Below are 27,274 nucleotides of genomic sequence, written 5' to 3'. Positions count from 1 at the left end.
GTCCTTGAAAAAACCTCATTTGAGTGACAGATGTTAAGTTTAGTTTCTTTCTTCTAGTTTAGTTTTTGTTTTCAAGCAAATAGGCTACATCTCCTTTTATAGGTAAGATCTTTGAAAATAACTATTAAGTCAAGGATAAATCTTTTTCATCATTTCCATAAAGATCATAGGACATAGTGATTCTGAAGTGGCAAGCTTTTATATTAGGCAAAAAAATAGGATACCCGCCGCACAGTTGTGATTAGTGAGTAAACTGTGGGGTTGCGGTCTGGCCGCACTTTCGTCTGCCCCTCCCAGCAGACTTGACAGGATTCTCACTTGCCTTCCCTCCCTCCGTCCTCTCCTCAGCATTCTCTTTCTCTCCCTCCCCTATTCCAAGTTTACTTAGTTGTTTATGTTCCCCTAAAGCTTAAATCCTTTAACCCAAATGTTGGAGGTATTTTTAATGATTCAAAACCTTTATTCAAATATAGTAAGTTAAAAGACAGTGGGACATTTTCAATATTAGGGTATCTATATTGTGGATAAAAATAAGGGAGTAATGTAATATGATTATTAAACTTGAGTGTTATATACCTTTCAGGAAGCCTCTCTTCTATTTAGAATTTAGCTGACTTGCAAGACATTTCAGGATTTATGAGGTGTGGCACACTTTTCTAACTGGGGAGGATCACAGTTTTGATCAGATTTTCCCAGGCATCTCAAAGGCCTAAAAAAGGCCTATAAGCATTCTTTTTTGCATGTGTTTGCATATATATGTGAAAAACAGATTTAGAGAGCTGGTAATTAAGTAAAATAACCAGAACAATATCTGATACAGACAGAGCAGGTGTATAAGATGTTGTTATAGACTTTATTCTTCCTCACCTGATTCCCATCCCTCTCCCTGCAAAACCAAACAAACAAGCAAAACACAGCTTGCACTTTGTTGGGGCCTGGTTCGCTGTGGTGGGGTTTGCATGCAGGACGTTTGTTGGGGAGTGCCCAGGGTCAGCACCTGTCAGGGAAGGAGCAGGCAGGACAGAGTAGAAGGGGACGTGGTCTCTAGCTGGTCCACAGGGAGCTGTGACTGGTCGTTGATAGGAGCGTGCTGCATCGTCGGCTGGTCATTGGGTCAGGCCACTCTGGGGAAGATGGCTTTCCCCAGCCGACGGGACTGCTGCCAGCTCTCAGTCGTCAGCACTTTCTGAGCCTGGAGACAGTATGCCCTGGTCCTGAGGAGTGGGCGGTGTCCGTGGTACTCTGCCTCTGGGGAGAGTGAGTGCAGCACCAGATGATGCTGAAGCCGGAAGTCAGGACAACATCCACGACCACTCCCAGGACTCTTGAATCTGTCCCTTCTGCTCTGCTCTCTTCCCATTGTCCACAGTCCCTCTTCCCTCCAAAAGTCCTTCACACTGATTCCAGGTCATCTTTCTAATATACTTTATATTCTTCCCGTCCCCAAGCATCTTGCTTGGAGTTTCTGTGCCTCCTTTGCATGTTGTCCCTGTGTCTGGGTTGCCCTGACCCTTTCTTTATCTTCATCTTTGTGATTCGTTATTACCACTTGGTTCTGTTCTCCCCTGAAACTCATATTGAGCCCTTTCCCCTCCCCTTCTTGTAGCGTCCTGTGTTCTCCTGTATCAGGTCAACACCTGTTTGGTACTGTTTTTTCCCTTGTCTGTCCTCCCCTCCAGACTGTCTTTGTAGCCTTATCCTCCTCGAGGACATAAATGGTATCTTTCATCTCTATAAACCCAATCCTGGAGTCCCTTCAAGGGGCTAAGTGAATGTGGGCTGCGTGGATGGAGTGAGAGAGTGACCAACTGACTCGGTCATAGTCTGAAAGCTCATTTGAGAGGTGCGGGCAGGGGCTGTTGTGTACACAGACCGGGATGTTTTCCTGTTTGTGTAAACTATACACAGCGATGGCAGATTTCTACATTTGGATTCCAGTTAATTTGATGGAGTGGTGTCGCTCTCTTCTCCAAAGTGTCCTCAGATGTGAGTGGAGAAACCTCTCAAGCCCTTTTAAAGCCTGTGGAAGAACTAAATTAAGTTAGTAATTTTTTTCCTGTGGTGCTACACCAATAAAAAAAAGAGAGAAAGAGAAATGGAAATCAACTGTCTAATTGCAAAGGCTCTGGTAAAAGTGCTCTAAGATGGATTCAAACAGAATGAAGTTTCTTTGGGGAGGAAAAACATTTATTTTATGGCTCAATAAACATTTCCCGAGCACCGTCCATGTTGCTGAGTTTTCCGTATGTTCAAGTCTGGAAACAAAAAGATTTAAGAAGCTGTGTTAGAGCTCTTAGTTGAGTGGCATTACAAGACATAATTAACTATAATGAAGTAGGAGAAGTGCTTTAAAAAATTATTCTAAATGCTAGTTGAAGAGCCAGAGGGGGAAGATCTGCTGAGGAGGGAGGAGTGACATCAGGGATTGCGTCACGTAGGAAGTGACGTTTGCATTGGGTGTGAAGGTGGGGTAGGAGTTCCCCACTGGAGGGAGTCAGGCTTATCAGGCGGAAGGGGGAGCATCCATTCAATATCAGCAAATGTGATCAGGTGTGACTGTATTCCAGTTACCATTCAGGACCCTGAGAATATAGTGATGAACTAATAGCAAGGCCCCTCCTCCTCAGAGGTGATACTCCAGTGGAGGAGACAGACAGTAAAGAAATTCAGTGTGGTGAGAGAAGGCTAGACAGGAGAAGAACTAGAGTGAGACTCAGGGGAGGTGAGCACATTCAAATAAGGCGCCAGGGCGTGTTCTGAGGAGCCCTAGTCCTGTGAGATCTATGAAAACAGGTTCTGGAGACAGACTAGTTGAGAAACACCACCCTGGTAAGTCCTGCCCTGAAGAAACTTAAACAATTCTGGACTAAACCAAATCAAACAGTGCATCAGACAAGAAAACCCTCTGCATTATCACAGGAGTTTTGTGAACTAAAATTCCAAACCATACACCCTGGGAGAAGCTGGACTGGAGTGTGAGGACCCAGGGGCCAGGTGGGCAGGAGGGTCCTGGGTGGGAGCGGAGGCGGGACTGTGGCCTGATGGTTTGTGGCCTTTTGAACCACGATGAGGAGTCTGGGAGCCAGCAATGCCAGGGTTAGATCTGGGTTTTAGGAAAGTTAGTTACTATGGTGGCAGTTCAGAAGCTGTCTTGAATGAGGAAAGGATAAATCAAGAAGCTTTGCAATAAAAAGGGATTGATCAGGGCCTGAACAATGGAGAGGAAAAGATTAATTTTAAAGACCTTTGGAGGTAGAATCAATTTATTTGGATAGCTATGTTTATAGACAATGAAGAGTGACTCAGAAAAATTCTTGGCACATAATGTTTTAAACGAAGGAAAGCACATCTTCATGAGTGGGAAACTTGCCCCTGACCCCCCAGTAGGTGAAGGTCACAACAGAGTTGTAAGTTTTGTGGGAGAGACAGGGGCCAAGTAATCAGATCAAAAGTGTTCCAGACTCTACATCACAACTGTGTTTTCTCTCACCTTCGAAATGAAAATTAGAAATGGAGCGGGAAAATATCAGCAAATATCTCCTCTTGAAAGGTTGATTTTTTAGGAAGAAACAAGCTTGTTATCACTTTTAAATAAAACAGAACATGACCTTGAGTTAGAGACAGCTGAGCTGCGTGTCTGGTTGGTGAGGTCAGCGTCTCCTCCCTGCAGCCCAGGATGGGCAGGTGGCTGCATTCTGCCACCAGAGAACCATCTGGACCTCATGGCAGGTGCTGAAGCAAAGGCGGAGAGGACATCTCGGTGGCTGAGGGTATGAGCATCAGAAGGGAGAAGGAAGGGTGGCTCTAAGTTATAAAATGTTATCTATATTTCTATTTTCATATACGTATATATGTGTGTGTATAAGTATAAATATAACATTTCCCACCAGTACTTTGTATCGCATATGTTTGTCAACAGCTGTGATCTGTCACCAATCAAATGAGAAAACTGTCGCCTTATTTGCTCTTTGCCCCTCCCCTGCAAGGATATCTTGGTTATTAGCCACTTAATTGGGATTCAAAACCAAAGAGTAATTTGCCTTGAGGATGAAATAGTCGATGAAGTGTAATTAATGATTTTACCAAACTTAGGAAATACAAATATGATGAACATTTTCTTGTAAAGATGACAAACTGCATTGTTAAAAAAAAACAAAAGAAAAACTAATATTCTTCTTGATGGACTTTAGTCAGCTGATAAGTAGTTTAAGATATAGAGAGAAAAAAGTTAAAGAATATGAGTTACCAAAATATAGTAGTTTAATACCACTATTCCTCTTAATTTTTCTTAGCCTTTTGACTACTGATGTATTAGAACAGTTGTTAAGCTTCACATTTTGTACTTTAGCCTGGAAATATTGGCATTAAAAACCAAACTCGAATTGCCATTTGAGCAATATTCTTAGACCTTCACTGGAATTTTCCTTTAAATAATAATCTTTTGTTTTCATCAAATAAGCCTTTATTTGATAAGATTCTTCAGATTGTCTAATTATATTTTTCTAAAGCCTAATTAGGAAACTTCTAGCTTAGGAATCAGAATTGGCACTTGATTTGCTTTCCTCCTTAAAGAACTGTTAGTTTGGTATTAATGCTGGTTCACGAGGAAACTGTGGTGTGCTGTGGCTCTTCCAGAAGGACCGTGGGGGCTGGAGGGGGTTTGTGTCCTTGCTGGGTGAGCACAGCTGCAGGCTGCGGGCTGCGTGGTGACATCTACGGGCCATGCAGAGTGGTTCTGTCTCACTGACCACATTTCTTGGGCTTTCTACACTTTCCTCCCACCTGCTTCTTTCACCATCCTATTTATCTTCTCTTATCTCCGTATATTTCTTCTTCTTGTAGAGTTTTCCACTCTGTGTATATGTGTTTGTCTCTCCGGTTCTCTTTCGAACCCTCCCTTTGGCCAGTCTTGCCTCTGAACCCCCAGCCTTGGGGAGCTGGCCCTTCAGGACCTCTGCTGGCAAGACAAACACTGTCCAAAATCACTACTGCCTATTTCCTCATTCTGGGTTTTCTACAAAGTGTTTTTTCTTAAAAAAATTTTAATGTCATATTCAATATATGACTAACACAAAAAATATATATAAACACGCACATTATGAACTAACTAGCTATGCACCCCTGCCCCCCAAGCAAAGCATATTTTAAAAAACATGGTTAGGTAGGTAAGTTCAACATTGATACATTGTAAAATATTACCACATCCAGTATTTCTTCATTCTTGAGAAAACATAAAAGAAAAATTACAGCTTCAAAGAAAAGCATACCACTTCTGGTTGAACCTAACATCTCTTCAAGCTCACAGTCATCTGGCTATGAGTCAGGCATATCTGTCCACAGCCCAGGGACACGGACTCTTCTGTTAAAACTTAGCACTTTAAAAAAAGGTCACTTGAATTACGACTACACAAAAAATTTAAATTCTGAATGAGACCAACTCTTCCTAAGACCCTGAATTTCAGGAAGGAAGGATGGCTTAGTGATCACAGCTGTCATGCGTTTCAGACGTTACTGTAGACCCCTCCCTGGTCAGCCCGGCCAAGTTGGCAGTCAGCCTTCTCAGTGTCTCTGAGTTATTCCAGGGCTGTTTAGACATATCGCAGAGAATTGAAGCTTTGACTCCAAGTTCCGTTACACAGCCCTCCGGACATCTGTCCTTCTTGGCTTTTGGTGTTTCATTGCCACATTTCGGTTTTTGCTCCTGTTTGACGAACTACATTTTAGTGTCTTGCTCACACCCCACTTCTCCTTTCCCTTCCTGTCGATTGTTAGCTTTGTCTTTCCTGCCCTGGAGTCACCCAACCATCAGCACGTGGCACCAGCACCATCCTCAAAATGGACGTACCTGTGGGATATCTTAATACAGTGTTTGCCAGGGGTGTTTGTATCAGAAAATTTAAGAAGAGAAGGTGCAGGGGTGGTCTGCAGTTGTGCTGTGTGCAGACAGCAGACTCACCAGTGCAAAGGCTGAAGTCAGCAGGGGGTGGGTGCTGACTCCAGGGGGCTTGAGGCCTCACACTCTTACTCATCACGTTGCCTAGCGACTAGTAAGCGGTATTTGTGGTGTTTTACATGTTAGTTCCTACTGATATGTGGGCATCTTACTGCATTTTATTTAGGAAGTCAGTTGGGGTAGGGAGAGGGTTCTTTACTCCAGAACATGGAGGGACAGGCCCTTGTGGAGTGTTATCACATAGAACAGCTGTTTTTCAAAAACAGCCCATGGCCACAAAGTGGGAAATGCTTCTATCTCTAATTGCACCCCTTCTCCCCACAACAACTGTCAGCACCTGGTCCAGGCCCCCCTCGTCTGTCCCCTAGACTCTTGCAATGAGCTCACTCTCCACCCCGCCCCCAGCACAGCAGGCAGAACATCCTGGGAAAATGTGAGTCGTCCGCTTCACTCCAGTGCTTAGAGCACTGCAGCAGCTCCCTGTTCCACTCAGGAAAACCAAACCTTATTCAGTGTCCAAGACCCTTCCTTGTCTTTTCCTGTATCTCTTTAATGTAGATCATAATGGGAAACTAAAGTATGTATTTTTATTTGTTGGATTTCTTTTTAGTAATATTTCTCATTTTCTGTGTTTTATTTATTTATTTTTAAAATTTTATTTATTTTTGGCTGCATTGGGTCTTCATTGCTGCATGCCGGCTTTCTCTAGTTGTGGTGAGCGGGAGCTACTCTTCGTTGCGGTGCGTGGGCTTCTCATTGCGGTGGCTTCTCTTGTTGCGGAGCACGGGCTATAGGCACGTGGGCTTCAGTAGTTGTGGCACATGGGCTCAGTAGTTGTGGCTCGCGGCCTCTAGAGTGCAGGCTCAGTATTGGTGGCACACAGGCTTAGTTGCTCCGCAGCATGTGGTATCTTCCCGGAACAGGGCTCAAACCCATGTCCCCTGCATTGGCAGGTGGATTCTTAACCACTGCGCCACCAGGGAAGTTCTATCTTAATTTAAAACATGTAAGTTTTTTAAGGAAAAACTCTCTTAAGGAAAACAAGATCATTCAGTTGCATATGATTTTTCAATTTTTTAATTCTTTCTGCAGTTAAATGGCCCACACTAGACAGACACACTCCCCTATTTTAAGAGGGTATATTTTTTCATCTGAGAAATGAAGACAGTCCCTACTAGTAATACCCAGTCACCTCAGAGCAGTCTTTCTCTCATGTTTCTCCTATTGGCTCACTTACTGTCTCCCTGACCTGTTAGTTGCTATCTTTCTTCTTCTCTCTCTCTTCTCCTTGGGACTCAATTTATCTTCCTCTGAACAGCTTTCCTAGCCAGTGAAAAACACCCTGTTGCCTCTTTTCCCCATTACACCTCTACACCTGTGCAGAAACTTTCATCCACTCAAATGTGCTGCAACATGATAGGTGAAGTTATTTAAGGATAGATAGGCAAATGATTTATTTATGAATTTGCAAGACAACTTCAAATAAAAACTCTTCCTAGAAAGATGAAGAAAAATGTCAGAGGAAAAGTGAATGATTTTCCTTAAGGAAGAGCCTAGTCTCTGGAGTGGAGTAGGGGATGGGGTGGAGAGGGGATTGTTGTGTGATTAATCTAAATTTAAATTTTTGATGGAACCTAAAATTTCAAGGTACATCAGCTTTTCTCACATTCTGTGGCTTCTCTGTCAATTTCCCATAATAACTTTTGTATATGTGTATTGCACCCAACTAGGTATTTTTATTAGTATGGTTCTTATAAGTATTTCTTTATAGCATGTTTCCCAAACATATATATTAGATTATTATATATAATGTTACATATTTATTTTGCAAGGAAGATATCTAAATATACCATATGTGTGTATATATATAAACAAGAAATGTATATACACAGAATAAGATGTTAGATTCATTGTTTTGTTTTTAAATAAAGGGAGTTTATTACATACCATACAGTTGGGATTTTTGTCTATTTCTGTGAATTCATTTTCTCTTCAGGTAATTTATGGCATCATTTAAACTTAAGTTTATGTTTGAAGACCTTGCTTCTCCAAAATTGTAATTCATAGATATTCATACCTTGGTATCACTGATGTTTGCCAGTACTCAACTGCAAGTTTATCTCAGCACAGTTTGAATTATCTATGTTTAAAAACATAGGCGAATATGAGCTCAGAATGTTAGAATTACTTTAAAAACTTTGTGACTTTCTTCATTTTAAAAGTTTATAGTCATTCATTTAAAACTGATTTATTTTTCACTTTTGCTGTAATAATTCAAGAAAAGTAGACAGTTCAAATAGGCAGACAGGCAGAATCCTGGGTGCTGTGATTGGTTGGCATTTACACAGGTCTTTCACGTAGGATTTAATAAAATGTGACCTGAAATTTAGAAATGTAATCTATAAGACAGAGAAAAACAGTTCTTTTAAGCATACTCTTGTCAGTATAATGTGATGCCCATTCTGCACTGTAATTTTTTGTGTGTATCTGTTAAAAGATGTAAGCTATATTCAATAATGAGGATAGCAAGAATTTGAGACTTCATGTACATTTCTTTTTGTCATAGGAAGGTCAGCCTTTTGAAAAGGGATAGAAATTAACATTTCTCCAGAATTATTTTTTCCTTCATTTGAGGCTGTCTGTTAATTTCAGCATTTTACTGTGTTTTATGAACAGGCCAAATATATATTCTATTTATTTGTCAGGGGAGGTGATAAAGGTTATAAAACTTTACGAATTTCAACTGTTATTGCAGTCTACTGAGAAGGATGGGAGTTTGTGCTGTTCTGAAGAGATTACATGAAGTAGAATTGGAAAGCAAATTGTATTTACAAAAGATAGGGTGATGTTCCTAATAGGTGGTCAGAATAGACTATTTACTCTCACATTCTGCTGAGCTTTACTAGAAATAACTTCATTTCAGAAAAGGGCAAATCTGATTGAAGGCAAAAGCATTCCCTCTCCACAGATACTCATCCAACGGGTTTACATTAAATTTTTCTGATGGACACACAGCTGTATTTTATGCTGTATCTGTATAAACTGGTAATGTGGAAAGTAAAAATCTAAATAGTATACTTATTGCTTCATGCAGCAACCATTTAGATTACTAGATTTATATCTACAGGTTTGGAAGAGATGTTGCAATATGATATTCTGACAATAACTGTCAAAGTCATAATACTAGGATCTGTTTTCATCTTGTTGTCAAGGTAAAGTTACTGAAATTCACATTTGGTAGGTCAGCAAGATCACTTACTATCTCTTGTCATCAGTGGTTTAATGCCAACCTAAACAGCTACTGTATGATGTCAACATTATCACAGTGTCCAGGCTGCAGGGGTACAGCATGCTACATGATTTAATGCATTTCCTATCTGGAATGAAGATTATGAAAAGGCTGGCAACCAGGAGCTACAGTGGTTTAGAAATTTAATTTCTAATTTTTCTTTCACTTTTTTCCCTTCATTTTAGATTTTGGATTTAGTAAAAGGGACACATTACCATCTAGCCTGTCAGAAGTTCTTTGAGATGACACATAATGTAAGTAAATTTTTAAACTTTATAACCTGATCCTTTGTCTTTTGTTACTCTGTGTTTCATTTAGGATTTTTTGCTGTAGCAGTAGAAACCACTCTAGCTGTTTTCAGTGGAAAGGGAATTATTACACAGTATGAGGTTGCTTATAGAAGGGCCAGGGAATTAAGCTTGGATGCTACAGAACCAGGAATATTGTAACTAAGAGAAGCTACATCCTGAGAAAATCTTACTATGGCTGCCACCCACCACTCCACTGCTAGGGATAAGACCAAGGGTTGGCAAACTTTCTGTGAAGGGCCAGGTCGTGAAAGTTTGAAGCTTTGTGGTCCACGTGTTCCCTGTCACAGCTGCTTCCATCTGCTGCTCTCGTGCAAAAGCAGCCTAGACGGTGTGTGAAGGTGCGGGCATGCTTCTGTCCCAGTAGAACTTTATTTACAAGAGCAAATTCTGGGCCAGACTGGACCCATAGGCCTTAGGTAACCACTTCTCAGAGTAGGTCTGGAACACTGGCTTCAGCTGTCCAGAAGAACCAAAGGCTTTTGCCATCTTTCTTGTAGAAAACTGGATGCTTTACTTGTGGTTGCCAACTCACGTTACCCTAATCTAGTTCTCAAGTCTTGTGTTTATCTGCATGGCGACCTAGGTTATACAGTGGACCCCTAGCTGCAAGAGAGTCAGGGAAATGTGTTTGGTTGTTTTCTTGCCAGCCTCCTATACAAAAGGCCTGCTAGTAGGTCCTGAGAGGTGTAAAGCGTAGGTCACAAACTCAGAGGCCTGCAGGGGTCAGGAAGATAACCCAAAAAAGTGAAACTACCTGAGATGAACACCACTGAAGAAGTCATGCTGTTAGAGATGTTCACATTGACAAGTTTTAAGGCCGTGTGCAGGCCAACAGCACATCTGAAGGTCGACTTAGCTCACAGACCCCCAGTTTGCAAGTACTGGTCCTGTTCATGGCTTCCTAACCCAGGAAAGACAGCCAAGAATGCACCAGAGGTCCATGCACCTCTTGAAACATTTTTTTCTCTAAGTACATATGTGCGTTTTTGGAGTCGAGCATTTATCAGGTTTCAAAGGGATTCGTGACCTTCCCAAAAAAGATGCTGCATGTATTGAATTCATCATCAGCTACCACGACGTGCTGAGTTTTTTTTTTTTTTTTTTTTTTTGGCCTTGCCGCACAGCACGTGGGGTCTTAGTTCCCTGACCAGGGATTGAAGCCGTGCCCCCTGCATTGGAAGCACGGAGTCTTAACCACTGGACTGCTAGGGAAGTCCCCACAATATGCTAAGTTTTATAATCACTTTTACGTTTTCTAGTTTTCATGAAATAACTTTTCTTTCGTGGTTATATAATTGCAGAATTCCTTACATATTTCATAGCAAAAATATAACATCACTGATAATAATGAAAATAATAATGGTAATATCAGCCAACACCTACAGAACCCTTCACATGTGCCAGGCCTAGCAGTTAGTGCTCTGGACACACTGGCTCCTTTGGTCCACACTGCAGACCACAGCTGGGCACGATTTGCATCCCCATCATGACAAAGCTTAGAGATGCTGAGAGCCTAAGGTCCTAAGGAGTGGAGCTTAAATTTGAACCAGGCTGTCGAGGACCTCATCTAGAGCTCATGATCTAACCCTGACTGCTGTTCTGTAAAACCTGGGACTGTATTTGTAATAACAGCTGTGGAGGCCATTAGTATTTTCCTGTCTAGATTCATGATGCAGCCTTCATAGTTTATGGTGAAAAACAAACAGGCCTAGTGACTCTGCATGATGCCCTAGGGACCACAGCTAGTTAGTGGGAGGTCTGGAGCCAGAACCCTGGTCTGGTCTGGCCCCTGGGTCCAGTCCTCTTACTATTACACCTAACTGTTGAAAATAGTGTTTTTATTTAAAAACATAAAAATTTTATTTTCACACAGTTGAAAGGACTAAACATCAATATAGTAGTAAACAACAAATTCTCATCAGTTTTGTCAGAATAGGAATCTCAACAGATAAGCCACATCTCTTTGGTATTTTCAGCATCATCTTTGCAAACTCTTTCCCTTGTAGACTGTATTCTTTAATTTGCTTGCTCAGCTTGAGAATTTTAATTTAATATGTGTTCTTAATTATTTGTGGACCCTTTTAATTAAGAAGCCTCAGAACTTTAACAAATTGAGGTCTCTTATTCAACCTCTTACCTTTTTTTTAGAGAAGATATGAAAATTAGATTTAAACACTGAGTTTGTGACATCACTAAAAAGTAAGAAGTGCTTTTTTATTTCTCAAATCTGCTTTTGTAGCATCTCTCCTATTGATTATTCCTGCAAGAGTATTACTACTATAGCCAATTTTTAAAACTTGCCTTAGATTAATGAAGATATTAAAAAGACATATGTCTAAATCCTCCCACATATAGAAGTAGTCTCCTTTAAGCCACATATAAATCAAGGGAATAAAAAGGCTGTTTGCATCCACTAGATGTCTCACTATAGAATTTTTGTTGTGAATATGTCTCTTTGCTTATTATTTTTTCTAATTTAATTTAAAAATAGAATCTATTTTTATTTCATGTTGCTGCCATTCTCCTCCCCCCCCCAAAAAAAAACCTCCTATGTTTATTTTCTTGAGGCCTCTGTGATTAAACTCACTTTAATGAAAGTTTTGAAAATGAACCAGTTAACTGATAACATTTACAGCAGTGCTGCAGTGGTTCCATATGGCTTTTTTGGTAAGACCAGCTGCCTCATTATAAGGTGTCATTGCAAAACCTCTTGATTAAAACCCAAACATCCCATAGGTAAAACAGTATTGCTTCCAGTCCTTCAAAATCCACATTTTCTGTGGCAGAAATATGAGACCTATGTTTGTGTGAAGGTCATTGTGTGCAGAACATGCTCATTCCAAGCTCATGTTTGAGAGAGATTCACTTGGTAGATATCAAAAGTTGGCCTGCTTGAAATCTGTTTTCCTCAGTATTTTTAGGGAACAATGTTTTATATTGAAGTGAATTTTTTTTTTCTTTTGGCATACTCCATTTGTAAATGAAAACACTAGGCCTTGTGTAGATTAAACTCTGGATTTTAATTGAAAATAGTTTCTTTAGAAATAGATCTCTTTAAGCGCTGAGTCATTCTGAATACTTATTTTGCAAATAGCTGAGCATAATTCTCTTTTCACCATAGAAATCTCTACAAAAATCTTGTTAAAATCTATCACACATTTTCCTGCAATCTTAAACGGTATATACCAAGTACATTTAAGCTTTGTAATCATCACTCAGGATCATTGTGGAGATCAGTTAAAACCCTGAGCCAGGAGCCCCACCGTCTCTCATGCGGGTCACTCACTGCAGTGCCTTCCTGACTCCTTTCCCAGCAGCTGCACACATGCACTGGCCCAGTTCTTTCCCCTCCACACAGCTGCTAGGGTGATCTTTAAAACAGAAAAACCTGATCATTTCAGTAACCTGCTTTTAAAAAAAACTTTAAAAGCCTTCCCCATCGCTCTTCAGGTGAAATCCAAAATTTATAATGCAGCCTATAAAGGGCTCCATCCTACTTCTTTCTTCTACCAGTCTTGTTTTAGCTCTTTATGGTACTGTGGGTCTTCCAGGATAACAGGACAGAATGAAGATGCATCACAGAATTTCCCTCTCCCATTATTTAACAAAATGTACAAAACATAATAAAAAAATCATCAACCACAAAGAAAAAACATCACCATAGCAACCAAACAAGAAAAAAGGCAAGGAAAGAAACAAGATTCATATCAGACAAAATTGTGAAAATTCTCACTTAGTATTTCCATATCTAGAATGAAGCAAACTGAATATTCCTTTTTTTTTTTTTTAATGAGGAGTAAAGGAAAGAGCTGCTGACTTTGAAGCAGTAATAAATGTGGCATTTAGATGTGGGTAAATCTCTTTCTCTATTCTTTTTACTAAATAATTTTAAAGTAAAATCTATTTTCATTCTATTTGGTTTATGCTTCTCCCCTTCCTCCCTAAAAATCCCTAATTTTATTTTCCTGAGCAAAATGAAAGATACCTTCCTTCAGGCAAAAATAAAAGTGAAAGAAGGAAAACACTCAAAAGAAAGAACCCATCCTAGAAGAAACAATCCAGTAAACAGAAGGAAACTCTTCATAAGTTCATCATGCTACCAGACATCTTAATAGATGTTTGGTAAAATGAGCTTACTTAACAAAATGAGTTAAGAAATGGTGATTGCAGACCTAAGAGAGAAATTGAAAAACATGACATCATACAGAACCATGGTTATAGGCCCTCATTTCAAGACCCCTGGCATTGTTTTAGTTGGTTAATAAAAGTATTAATTAAAATGGGCAGTCATAAAAAAATGTATTTTTTAAACATTACATTTTAAAGGTAAAACATTTGAATGCCATTTGTTTACTAATCTTTTGATATTAAGGGCAGGGTCTTTTGTTTGAATGTAGGTTTGGGATTGGAATTTGATTTTATTTTTTTTCAAAAACCATATGCATACTACACCATCACCAATTTCCAGTTTTGGTTTCTTTAAAGTGGAAAAGGAACTTAATTATAATACAAAGCAATCTGATCTTTCTCCCTATCTTTTGGGAAGTTCGGTTTTGTTTTCTTTTGTTTTAAGTAACTTGCCTTTCCTGAGTCTTTCCAAGCATTTAATTTAGATTTCATAGAACCAACAACTCTTTCTTTTTACACTCCTATTTCTTTGGTTTTCCTCATAGCAACCCTATGACATAGCTGCTATTATTACCTCCATTTCATGGGGGAGGAAACTGAGGCTTAGTATAAAGATTACCATATTTCATTTTGTCCACACTGAAATCTAATCATTCACTTTAATCCACAGAGTCATCTTCTGTGATAGATATATTGACACTTTTAACAACTTGAAGCAAGGTGTAGAAAATACCCGATATGTAATTAAGTATCACAAAAGGTGCTAGCTTCTTTTTGCATGAAATGACACCGCTGTGTTTTTTATAATCTTTATAGACAAGTTTATCTCTAGAAATAATATTTATAATGATATGATTGTAAGTTTGTTTGACTTTCCATAAAACCTCTTAAAACAGATTTCAGAGGAACTAAGTGAGCTAAAGGCCTGAATTCTAATTCAGACAGATCCAGTTTCTAGTGCTCTATGACTTTGCCTAAACCATGTAAAAAATCTCTTTGGGTCTCAGTTTCCTAGTCTGTACATGGAGAAGATCCAGTTTAAAGTATTCCCTACATCTTTCCAATCTCTAATATTCTGTATTTATAAAAACCATAAAGTCTTCTGATTGAAACGTGCTAGGCAATAAACTTACTTTTCATGGAACACTTTGTAAAATGCAAACTTTATATTGAATCTCCCAGTTTTTTAATGAATTGGGTGAAAAACAATATAATGAAGTTCACAAATGACTCCGTTGTTAATAAAAAATCCTAGATAAAACATTCAGGAAACATTTTGAAATTAAGCAGCAAAGTAGCAGGTAAAAAATTGTTCTTAGTGATCTGAGTAGTAACTCTTAAATCAGTGTGTACACTATCAATCTGCTATACACTGAATTATTATAAAAGTATTGGTCTGGTGCTTCCCTGGTGGCGCAGTGGTTGAGAGTCCGCCTGCTGATGCAGGGGACACAGGTTCATGCCCCGGTCCGGGAAGATCCCACATGCCACGGAGCGGCTGGGCCCGTGAGCCATGGCCACTGATCCTGCGTGTCCGGAGCCTGTGCTCCGCAACGGGAGAGGCCACAACAGGGAGAGGCCACAACAGTGAGAGGCCTGCGTACCGCAAAAAGAAAAAAAAGTATTGGTCCAACATGTATCAACAAGTGACTAAAGAGAATCAAGAGAATCCTGAGGTTCTGAAGTAAGTTTTAGAAAAGACCTTGTTTCTGTTTATGGGTCTACCTGTTAAGAAGGTTCATCCTGAACTGTGACGGTAACTTTTAACTCCCTGCTAATCCATTTTAATCTACCATAAGATTACACATATCTTTAATCGCATCACTTCCCTTCTTAAGGAATTTTAGTGACTCTGTGATGCCTACAAAATTAGGTCTAGGCTACTTACCCTGGTTGTCAAGGCTCTCCGTGGTCTGGCCCCAACCTGTCTTTCCAGCCTTATTTCCTGTTACCCTCTTTCTGTGCCTTTCACAGCAGCCCACCTGCACTACCTGCTTCCCTAGACATTCCTCTTCACCCTGCCCCTGGGATCCTGCTGCTTGATTCACCCTGGACCTCATTATCCCAGCTTTTCACTCTCTCATCTTTCCAAACCCAACTCATCTGGAAAGATCCTCCCTCCTTTTTTCGTGTTTTTCTTTTTTTTTAAACAAATATTTATTGGCCAACAAGATGCCAGGCATTGCTTGGATGTGCCTTTGAGCCGTCTGAGGTGGCAGGTAGGAGTTGGGTGGGGAAGCAGAGCCAAGTGCAAGGTGTCTGGGCTGGACGTAGAGCGCAAGATTCGTAACTGTCAGGCGGTGGCTGAAACTCCCTGTGAGTGAAATCATGTAAGCAGTGGTTTGAGTGTTTTGAACGAGAATCTGTGTTTCGTGTATTGAGTAGGTTTTGAATGAGGTCTGGGCGGTTCTTGACGTCCCTTTATTTGTACTTTTGTTACGTATTAATGTTATACACATTTGCTTGCCTGTACAGGTAGATGATTGTGGCTTTTCTTTGAGTCATCCAAACCAGTTCTTTTTTGAGAGCCAGCGGATCCTCAGTGGAGGTAAAGACTTCAAGAAGGAATCCGTCCAACCAGAAACGCCCCAATCCAAACTGAGTGTCCAGAGAAGCAAGGATGCGTCATCTGCTCTGGCCTCGCTCAGCTCCTCTCTGGAAATGGATCTGGAGGGACTGGAGGAGTTGCTTCAGTGAACGATTCTTGGGCAGTTGGTAGCCTGTCTTCCTCAATAGTTTTTATTTCCTACTTTACGATTTTATCTTCTTCTTTTTTGTCTGCCTTCTCCCTCCACCCGACCCCCTTTCATCCATCCACACATTCACGCGCTTCACGGAAGGCCACCTTGCAGGTAAAAACAAAGACCTCGTATATTTTTCTGTGACAAAAGAGAAGAGGAAGAATTTCTTTTGAAATCTTAACGCTTGAATGGTGTGATTTAAGTCCCATTTTAGGAGATAAAACAGCTTTCTGGACTGGTTACAGTCCCCTAGAAACAGTACGACTAAGAACAGCTTTTATTTTAACACTTACCACTGTAATGTTGACCCAGGCCTTTTCTAGACCATTTCTGTTAATAAATATCAAAATGTATAATGAGTGTGTCTGTGTGTAATTGTGAGTCATATTATGCCTTAACAGAGGAGATATTACCTCAGCTTTTAAAGTGGTATTTGGGAATATGCAATGTATTGCCAAATCACCAGTGAAGATTTTAAACTGTTCTTCCTTTTTCTCTTGAGTTGGTCATTTGAGGTTATTCCACATCAGCAAGGAGAATTTTTACCCCTTTGAGTGGTAGCAAACTTTACTGAAGTGAGTTGTGACTCAAGAATTAAGAGAAACAGAATGTGTACAGTCATACTGTTAACAAATAGAAGGATTTTATTATATAAAGTGATGGTCCTCCTTATCCACTGTCATCTCCATTCACTCGGGGAGAACAGCCCATCACTAAGGTGAGAAGATTCTAAGGAGAGTCTGCAGTGTTTCTTCATTCCACCCCTAGCTTCCATACCTCATTGCTTCTGTGGTTGCTGTGAACTGCCAAGTAGGTTTGGTAAATTCATCAGCTTCAGTGGTGAATATTCCCATATTTGTAATAGTGCCTGTTTTGGTGCCAGCAGTGGAGTTGGTGGATGTTGTGGCTGGTCCCAGGGGCACTGGATCAGCACCCTGCTGTCTGCCCTTGGCGAGTGACTAACGCACCGTGTGCCTGGAGAGGCCCTGATCTGACACATTTCCTCCCTGTGGGCTCTGCTCACTCACCCAGAGGATTTGGACTTGTAGACGGGAGACCCAGGTTGAAATGTAACCTGTCCTCACCTACTCCCTTGGGTTATGTAAAAACACCATTCTATGCAGTCCTCTTTTCCTGGGAAAAAGGGTACTTGCCCTTTATCCTCTTTTTTTTTTTTTTTTAATTCTCATTGAAGTGTAGTTGATTTACACTGTTGTGTGTGTTTCAGGTGTACAGCAAAGTGATTCAGTTATACATATACATATATCCACTCCTTTTGCCCTTTATCCTCTTGAATCACATGAGACACTGTATTGCATTCAGAGAACTGGACTGTTAGAAGAACTACATTCTAAGTCCTGTGGGAAACTGCAGTGATGAGAAAAGGATTTAAACAGGGTCAGAGCATCAGAACCTAAAAATGTCAAATCATCAGGTTTTTATCTTAGGCTGCTGAGCAAAGATTTCTTGGAATATTTAGTAACATATAATTAAATGAGATATTATCTGAACCTTTGCTTGTCTTTTGTGAATTATTACCTAGTTCAGAAAATAGTGTTATTCCACTACAAATTACCTCTATAAATCTCTCCCTTCTGAAACCATCTGCTATTCCTTGTATCATGCATAATTCTCAGCAGGAATCTAATGACTGCTGACCACTTCATCCATGGACTGCAAAACCACACCCTTTTTTTTTTTTTTTAATGTTAAGAACAAGTGCTTCGTGTGGCTGTTTTAACCACAGAATTAAGTTAGTGATGGAAAGCCAAGCATAGAAAGGTAGGTCTCTGTTGTATTAGAAGGGAAAAACAAGCAGCAGTCTTACTACTGTAGCTCAGTGAGAAATCTTAGGACAGGGTATTTCATATCTGGCACAACGCAAGGCTTTCTTTTTCTCCTGCCGCACATTCTCCTTTCTTGAAGCCTGTGTGCCCACCAGCTAACAGCTCAGAGCCCTCGACAGCAAGCAGATGTGTCTGAGTTGACTGTTTTATCCTAGCAGCCTCAAGAACTTGAATGTTTTGTGTCTAGTCAAACTCCAAAATAACACTAGTTTAAATATTAGTTGTATTATCAGTTCCATTTCTTTGTAATAAGGCTTGCTCTCCTGTCATATATTATACAGAAGAATATATAAATATTTTGTGAAGTGTGTAAATTAGAGGATAGGGGTTAGAGGTTTATGTAAGAAGATAGACATTAATGCCTTTCTGGTGGTTTGTGGACTTGGAAGAAGCAATTTATTTTTCATGCTTCACAGGTCTAGACAATTTTGATTGTTTTCTTTGAAAGACCTGTTTGAATCAGATGATGTAGGAAGAACTCAAAAGAAAAATCAAAAGCCAGCAGCCTCTTTTCAAAACAGTAGCCAATGAAAAAGAATATGGGCCTTCCGGATCTTTTAACTTCTGGTCTTTTATTACCTCTTCAAGGAGGAGAGGCTGTACGATTGTCAGAGACAAAAGAAGAGACAGTCGAAGCCAGAGACCAGGTTGGAAATTTGCACCTGGTAGAAGCACTGACATTGTTTGTGGAGATTCTATCCCATTTCTTTCATTTTGTTTTTCACTCTGCCAAGACAGTATAAAACTCCTAATTGCAATGTGCATAAAAGAACACTAGGAAGATTTTAAGTAAACTTTTTAGGAATACTTATTATAGTTGTGAAAGTGAATAGTCACAGATTTTGAATGAGGGGGAGCAGAATAAAGCAATGGGAAGGATCTTTAATTCATACGGAATTTTAAGATGAGGGATTTCTCTCTGTAAAAGCATGAGAAGCATTTGCTTCTTACACTTTGCTGCCTTACTGATACTCAGGGTCTTTGCAAGCAAACTTCTGTAATTCTTTGCAAAGAAGAAAAGAAAACTGGGATTTAAGCTTGAAAGGCGAAATGAGACAACTCTCAAATTCTGGTTTGGTTAGAGTCTACTGTTTGCAAATTTAATCAAGGTCTTCCACAGGCATCGGCTTGACATTAAATTTAAGTGCGCATTAAACAGAGTTGACAGCCGTGCTGAACATGAAGCTCGGTCTGAGGACATCTTTACAGCTGGAAGGGAAAGAAAGTCGAGAAGCCTCAAACCACTGTGGTAATTAGATCCATTTGTTAACTTCTTTTCTAATGTTGGCAAAGGGAGGAGAGAGAAGGCTGGCAGGGAGCCAGAGGGACCAGAGCCAGGAAGGCAGGGCGCTGCTCCCAGAGGAAACTGAACAGTCAGGGAGGGCCCTGCTGCAGAGGAAGGGGCAGCCCTTTCAACGCACAGACAGGAGCACTGTGTGCAAAAGGTGCGTTTTGAACAGGTGTGCGGGTTTGGTTGTCAGGTGCCCTGGAAGGTGCACAGCATTACCTGGGAATGGGCTTCCCAGGTAACACTGCCCAGAGGTAGTGTTTCTCACAAGGGTATCTAACTTACATGCAGGTAATCACTTATTTACCCAGAACGTCTGGCCTCCTTTTCAGTATGGAGCTTCTTTTTGACAGATAGCTATTGTCCTGGTCTAAGGCTTTCCACTCTAATTGGCATTGTAGGCAATTAGCTCTGTGATGCTATGGAAATCTTGTCACCTGTAGGAAATTATCTCCCCACTTATCTCACCTTCCTGACAAAAGTGATACGATTTCCTGTTATTGGGTTTGCTTTCTGTCCCATAAGCTTTCTTTGTCCATTCTTCATGACATTTTATTTTCTCCAAGAATTATCACTGTAGAACCTTATCAAAAGCTAAAGAATATGTCTGTACATAGAGCTTCTGTATTTTCCCTGAGCCTTCAGGTGCAAGACTGTTTTTGAACGTTGATGACAAGGTAGTGAAACAGCACTGCTAATAAATGCATGATGGATTTTTCAATTCAGCCCTGTGTTTCTAGGTGTTCATTCACCATAATGGAACTATGAGGCTCTTTGAGGGGTTTTGGTTTTTTGAATTTTTTAATTGAAGTATAGTTAATTTACAGTGTTGGGTTAGTTTCAAGTGTACAGTGCAGTGATTCAGTTATACATATATTCTTTTTCAGATTCTTTTCCATTATAAGTTATTACAAGATGTTGAGTACAGTAGTAGGTTCCTGTTGTTTACCTATTTTATGTATAGTAGTGTGTTTGAATTTTTACACTGAAAGCATGGAGAGAAAGTAAATTCAGCAAATAATGCATTTAATTTAGAATCTGTGGGGGCTCCAATCAAGATGGCAGGGTAGAAGGACGTGGAACTCACCTCCTCCCACAAATACATCAAAAATACGTCTACAAATGAACAGTTCTCACAGAACACCTACTGAACACAAGCAGAAGACCTCAAACACCTGAAAGGACAAAGAAGATCTCCACGTAACCAGGTAGGGTGAGAGTGGGGGTGGGGGAGAGGAAGCAGGATGGGACCTATGTCCCTGAGAGGGAGCTGAAAAAAAGGAAAGGTTCTTGCATCTGGGAAAACCCTGTCACTGGCAGGGAGATCAGCCAGGACAGAAAAGGGAGCTTCAGGGGCTTAGAGGAAAGTGCAACAATCGGTTTGTTGGGCAGGCAGAACAGAGAGAGACCTGCACAGACAGTGCAGGCCACCTCCCTGTGTGCCCCAGCCTGAGATGCGCATCCACTGGTATGGGTAGGGGCTGGGTGTTGGAGTCGAGGTTAAGAGGAAAATCCCAGGGAGAGGACTGGGGTAGGCTGTGCAGAGACAGCCTGAAGGAGCTGAGTGTGGTATGACTGTAACCGACGGTGTATGTGGAAGAAGCCTGGGCCCTCTACAGGAGCAAAGTGCCGTTGTCACGTGGCACGTGAAGGGAGGGGCAGGACGTGCCATAACAGCCTCTTTCTCCACATGCTGGCCCCTACCTCCATGGGCCCTGGGAGTGCACAACCCAGCCGCCACCTTGGCAGGTGCCCACACCCCAGCTGCTGCCTGGCCAGGCATCCACGCCCTAGCTGGTGCCTCAGTGGGCTCCCGTGCCAGCCACCACCTCAGCAGGCTCTGGGAGCAGGTGCCAGCAGGTTCCCCGCACACAGGCGGGGCTGAAATCATAGTGAAGCCCCAGGGGCTGCGCAACTTAGGAAATCAGGGCGGAAATCTTCCCATGGCTGCACAAGCTGCAGATTTACACCTCCACCACTGGCTTTGTAAATTCAGCACCTGCAGGGCATCCAAGCAGACAATGGGTGCCCCCGCAGCTGGAACGGGTCTGGCCTTAACAGCTGTGGGCTTTGTGGTGTGTGCACACAGGGACTGGGCCATGACTGGGCTGCTTCCACCGCTCCCATGGCAAGTCAGGTGCACGACTACTACAGGCCTGGGACCTGACTTCGGCGGATCTGTGTTGGTGGCCTTCTGAAAACGATGCCTGAGGGACATCAGGTCCAATTGCCAACATTCCCATGGTTGAGGTGAGGGCAAGAGCAGAGCCGACAACAGTGTACTTTGTGAGCCTGCACAACAGGTGACAGGTGGCACCACAGAGCACACTCCCCAGTAGACAACTCAGGGGAAGGAATTGTCAGTGGATCCTCTCCCAGCAGGAGCGCTCCAGTCCTGCCTACCTCATGCCTCAGCTCAGAAACAGATTTGGAGCTTCTACTCCAACAACGAGGGAGCAGACCCTGCCCCCTGACAGAGCTGTGACAACCACAGAGCAAAGAAGAGGCCCTGCTCAATATCCAGTGCAGACTCTGGTCACTACACCACCACTCACAACCTCTATCAAGGGGATAATGGCCAGCACATGCTGAGGAAGGAGGTGGCAGGCATCCATACTAAAAACAGCCCTCGCACCAAAAATATTAAACTCACACAAGCTACACAGGGATGCTCCTACATAAAAATAGCCCTCCGAGACCACAGTAGATAATTGTTTCTCCTAAACTCATAGAGTAAGAGAAATATAAGTAAAATGAAGAAGCAGAGGAACCACTCCCAATTTAAAAAAAAATATCAAGAGAGTTCCTCTGAAAGAACAAAAAGTGAAACAGACCTCTTCAGTCTGACACCAAGTTTAAGGGAGATAATGAAAATACTGAAGGAATTAAGAAAGGCTATTGATAGAAAGGCAGATTATTGTAAAAAGGAACTAGAAACTATAAAAAGGAACCCAAAAAATAAGAAAACTTATTTGCTGAGACAAAAGCTGAACTAAAGGCAATGAATAGCAGAATGATATAGTTCAGGAGAATGAATAAGTGATTCAGAAGATAGAATAATGGAAATCACCCATTCAGGACAGCAGACAAAAAGCCAAATTGCAAAGAAAGAAAGAAAGCAATATGAGACCCATGGGATAATATAAAGTGTGCCAATCTATGCATAATAAGTATCCCAGAAGAAGAAGGAGAAAAGGGGATTGAAAATGTATTTGAAGAAATTATGACTAAAAACTTCCCAAACCAAAAGAAGGCAACAGATATCCAGATACAGGAAGCACAGAACGTCCCAAACAAGATGAACCCAAACAGACCTACACCAAGATATTATAATTAAAATGACCAAAGTTAAAGATAAAGAGAGGATTTTCAAGGCGGCAAGAGAAAAAGAGTTAATTACAAGGGAACCCCCATAAGGCTATGAGCTGATTTCTCTACAGAAATATTGCAGGCCGGAAGGGAGTGGCAAAATATACTCAAAGTCCTGAAAGGGAAAAATCTGCAACCTAGGATACTCTACCCAGCAAGATTATCATTTAGAATAGGAGAGAGAAAGAATTTCTCAGACAAGCAAAAACTAAAATACAGCAATACTAAACCTATCCTAAAGGAAATATTGAAAGGTCTTCTCTAAATAGAAAAGTAAGAAGCTATAGGAAGGAGAACATCACAATTGGAAAGTAAATCATTTAAATAAGACAGTACACAGATTTAAAAAAAAAAACATTTCTGTAAAAGCAATGAACATCAAAAGGATGCACATAAAGTTGTAAAAGAGGACAACAAAATCATAAAATGTGGGGGAAGAGCATAAGAGAATGTAGAATTTTTGTTTCCTACAATGTGTTTGAGCCTATGTGACTACCAGTCTAAAGCAATTAGATATAAGATGGGGTTAACATACTTGAAAAAGGTTAACCACAAATCAAAAACATACAGTACATTCAAAAAAGCCATAGAGAGAACACAAGCATAATACAAAAGAAAATTATCAAACCACAAAAAGAGAAACAAAAAGAAAAAGAGACAAAGAAGAAATGTAAAATCAATGGGAAAACAACGTTTAAAATGGCAATAAATACATATCTATCAGTAATTAAACGTTAATGGACTAAATACTCCAATCAGAAGACAGAGTGGCAGATTGAATTAAAAAAAAAAAGTCTACAATATGCTGCCTAAAAGAGACCCACTTTAGGGCAAAGGACACACATAGATTGAAAGTGAGGGGATGGAAAAAGATTTCATGCAAATGGAAATGTCAAGAAAGTGGGGGTCACAATACTCATATTAGACAAAATAGACATTAAAACAAAGGCTGTAAAGAAAGATAAATAAGGACACTATATGCTGATACAAGGAGAGGATATTACACTCATCAACGTATATGCACCCAATATAGGAACACCCAAATACATAAAACAAATACTAATAGACATAAAGGGAGAAACTGATGGGAATATAATAATAGTAGACTTTAACACCCCACTCACATCAGTGGACAGATCTTTAAGACAGAAGATCAGTAAGGCAACAGAGATCCTAAATGATACAATTAGATTTAATTGGTATGTTTTCAGGATGTTACACCCAAAAAAGCAGAATACACATTCTTTTCAAGTGCACATGGAACATTCTTTAGGATTAACTATGTACTAGGGCACAAAACAAGCCTCAACAAATTTAAGAGTATAGAAGTATTCAAGCATCTTTTCTAATCACAGGAGCATGAAACTAGAAATCAACTGCTGAAAAGAAACAAGAAAAAAACAATTACATGCAGACTAAACAACATGCTACTAAAAAACCAGTAGGTCAATGATGAAATCAAAGAAGAAATTAAAAAATACCTTGAGGCAAATGACAATGAAAACACAACCCAATGAAAAATCAATGGGATGCAGCAAAAGCAGTCTTAGAAGGAAGTTCATAGTGATACAGGCCTTTTTCAAGAAGCAAGAAAAATCTCAAATAAACAACCTAACATACCACCTAAACGAATTAGAAAAAGAAAAATAAACAAAACCTAAAGTCAGCAGAAGGAAGGAAATAATAAAGATCAGAGAGGAAATAAAGTAGAGATTTAAAAAAAATAGAAAAAGTCAATAAAACTAAGAGCTGGTTCTTTGATAGGGTAAACAAAATTCACAAAACTCTGGCCAGGCTCACCGAGAAGAGAGAAGACCCAAATAAACAAAATAAGAAATGAACGAGGAGAAATCACAACTGATACCACAGAAATACAAAAAAACATAAGAGAATACTATGAACAATTATATGCCAACAAATTCGACTACCTAGAGGAAAGGCGGGGAGGGATAAATTAGGAGTTTGGGATTAACATAAATACCCTACTATATATAAAATAGATAACCAACAGGGGCCCACTCTATAACACAGGAAACTATACTCAATATTTTGTAATAACCAATAAGGGGAAAGAATTTGAAAAAAAATACCTATAACTGAATCACTTTGCTGTACACCTGAAACCAACACAACATTGTAAATCAACCATACTTCAAAATAAAATTTAAAAAAAAGTTGAGCATTATGTTTTATCAGCAGATATACTGAGGACTTCAAGCCTAGGAGGCAGCCTCTCAGCTCTGAAGGACTGTTCCAAAGAGGTAAGGGAGGAGCCAGGATATATAGGAGCTTTTGCAGAAAAACCCCCCCAAAACACACACAAAAAAAGTAGGTGGAATATTAAAAGATTACTGTTAATTAAAGAAAACCTGACATCTCAAGTTAATTAATTTACCACTTTTCTATGTATGGGAAGATGCAAGAGTCTGGGCTTTTTTTTTTCAATAGATCTTTATTGGAGTACAATTGCTTCACAATACTGTGTTAGTTTCTGTTGTACAATGAAGTGAATCAGCCACATGCATATATATATCCCCATATCCCCTCCCTCTTGATATTCCCTCCCATCCTTCCTATCCCACTCCTCTATGTCATTGCAAAGCACTGGGCTGATCTCCCTGTGCTATGCTGCTGCTTCTCACTAGCTATCTATTTTACATTTGGTAGTGTATATATGTCAATGCTAGCCCCAGCTTCCCTCTCCCTGCCCCGTGTCCTCAAGTCCATTCTCTATGTCTACGTGTTTATTTCTGCCCTGCCACTAGGTTCATCAGTACCATTTTTTTTAAGAGCCATATATATGCGTTAGCATACGGTATTTGTTTTTTTCTTTCTGACTTACTTCACTCTGTATGACAGACACTAGGTCCATCCACCTCACTACAAATAACTCAATTTCATTTCTTTATATGGCTGAGTAATATTCCATTGTATATATGTGCCACATCTACTTAATCCATTCATCTTTCGATGGACATTTAGGTTGGTTCCATGTCCTGGATATTGTAAATAGTGCTGCAATGAACATTGTGGTACATGTCTCTTTCTGACTTATGGTTTTCTCAGGGTATATGCCCAGTAGTGAGATTACTGGGTCATATGGTAGTTCTATTTCTAGTTTTTTAAGCAACCTCCTTACTGTTTACCATAGTGGCTGTATCAATTTACATTCCCATCAATAGTGCAGGGGGGTTCCCTTTTCACCACACCCTTTCCAGCATTTATTGTTTCTATATTTTTTGATAATGGCCATTCTGACTGACATGACGTGATACTTCATTGTAATTTTGATTTGCATTTCTCTAGTAATTAGTGATGTTGAGCATCTTTTCATGTGCCTCTTGGCCATCTATATGTCTTCCTTGGTGAAATGTCTATTTAGGTCTTCCACCCATTTTTAATTGGAATGTTTGTTTTTTTGATATTAAGCTCCATGAGCTGTTTGTATATTTTGGAGATTAATCCTTTGTTTGTTGTTTCATTTGCAAATATTTTCTCCCATTCTCAGGGTTGTCTTTTCATCTTGTTTATGGTTTCCTCTGCTCTTCAAAAGATTTTAAGTTTAATTAAGTCCCATTTTTTAATTTTTGTGTTTATTTCCATTACTCTAGGAGGTAGATCAGAAAAGATCTTGCTGTGGTTTATGTCAAAGAGTGTTTTTCCTCTAAGAGTTTTATAGTGTCTGGTCTTACATTTAGATCTTTAGTCGATATGGAGTTTATTTTTGTGTATGGTGTTAGGGAGTGTTCTAATTTCATTCTTTTACATATAGCTATCCAGTTTTCCCAGCACCACTTGTTGAAGAGGCTGTCTTTTCTCCATTGTATGTTCTTGCCTCCTTTGTCATAAATGAGGTGCCCATATGTGCGTGGGTTTATCTCTGGGCATTCTTTCCTGTACCATTGATCTATATATCTGTATTTGTGCCAGTACCATACTGTCTTGATTACTGTAGCTTTGTCATATAGTTTGAAGTTGAGGAGCCTGATTCTTCCAACTCCGTTTTTCTTTCTCAAGATTTCTTTGGCTATTAGGGGTCTTTTGTGTATCCATACAAACTGTAAAATTTTTTGTTCTAATTCTGTGAAGAATGCCATTGGTAGTTTGATAGGGATTGCATTGAATCTGTAGATTGCTTTGGGTAGTATAGTCATTTTCACAATATTGATTCTTCCAATCCAAGAACATGGTATATTTCTCCATCTGTTTATGTCATTTTTTATTTCTTTCATCAGTGTTTTGTAGTTTTGAGTACAAGTCTTTCGCCTCCTTAGGCAGCTTTATTCCTAGTATTTTATTCTTTTTGTTGCAATGGTAAATGGTAGTGTTTCCTTAATTTCTTTTTCTG

General features: G+C 40.1%; 1 protein-coding gene across 1 annotated transcript in view; it reads left to right on the top strand.

Moving 5' to 3' along the window:
* The window catches only part of PRIM2 (DNA primase subunit 2), a 285,580-nt gene extending 268,802 nt beyond the window's left edge, over window positions 1-16,778 (top strand). The window contains exons 13-14 of the mRNA XM_060164099.1: window positions 9,428-9,496; window positions 16,157-16,778. Coding sequence (XP_060020082.1) covers window positions 9,428-9,496; window positions 16,157-16,378 — 291 coding nt within the window. The 3' untranslated portion in view covers window positions 16,379-16,778. The remainder of the gene's footprint in view (window positions 1-9,427; window positions 9,497-16,156) is intronic.
* The last annotated feature ends 10,496 nt before the right edge of the window (window positions 16,779-27,274 follow it).

The sequence above is a fragment of the Lagenorhynchus albirostris genome, chromosome 10, assembly GCF_949774975.1.
Source record: "Lagenorhynchus albirostris chromosome 10, mLagAlb1.1, whole genome shotgun sequence".
In the NCBI taxonomy this organism is placed as follows: Eukaryota; Metazoa; Chordata; class Mammalia; order Artiodactyla; family Delphinidae; genus Lagenorhynchus; species Lagenorhynchus albirostris.
Note: the sequence above shows the minus strand (reverse complement) of the source record. Positions and strands in the feature narration are given on the sequence as shown.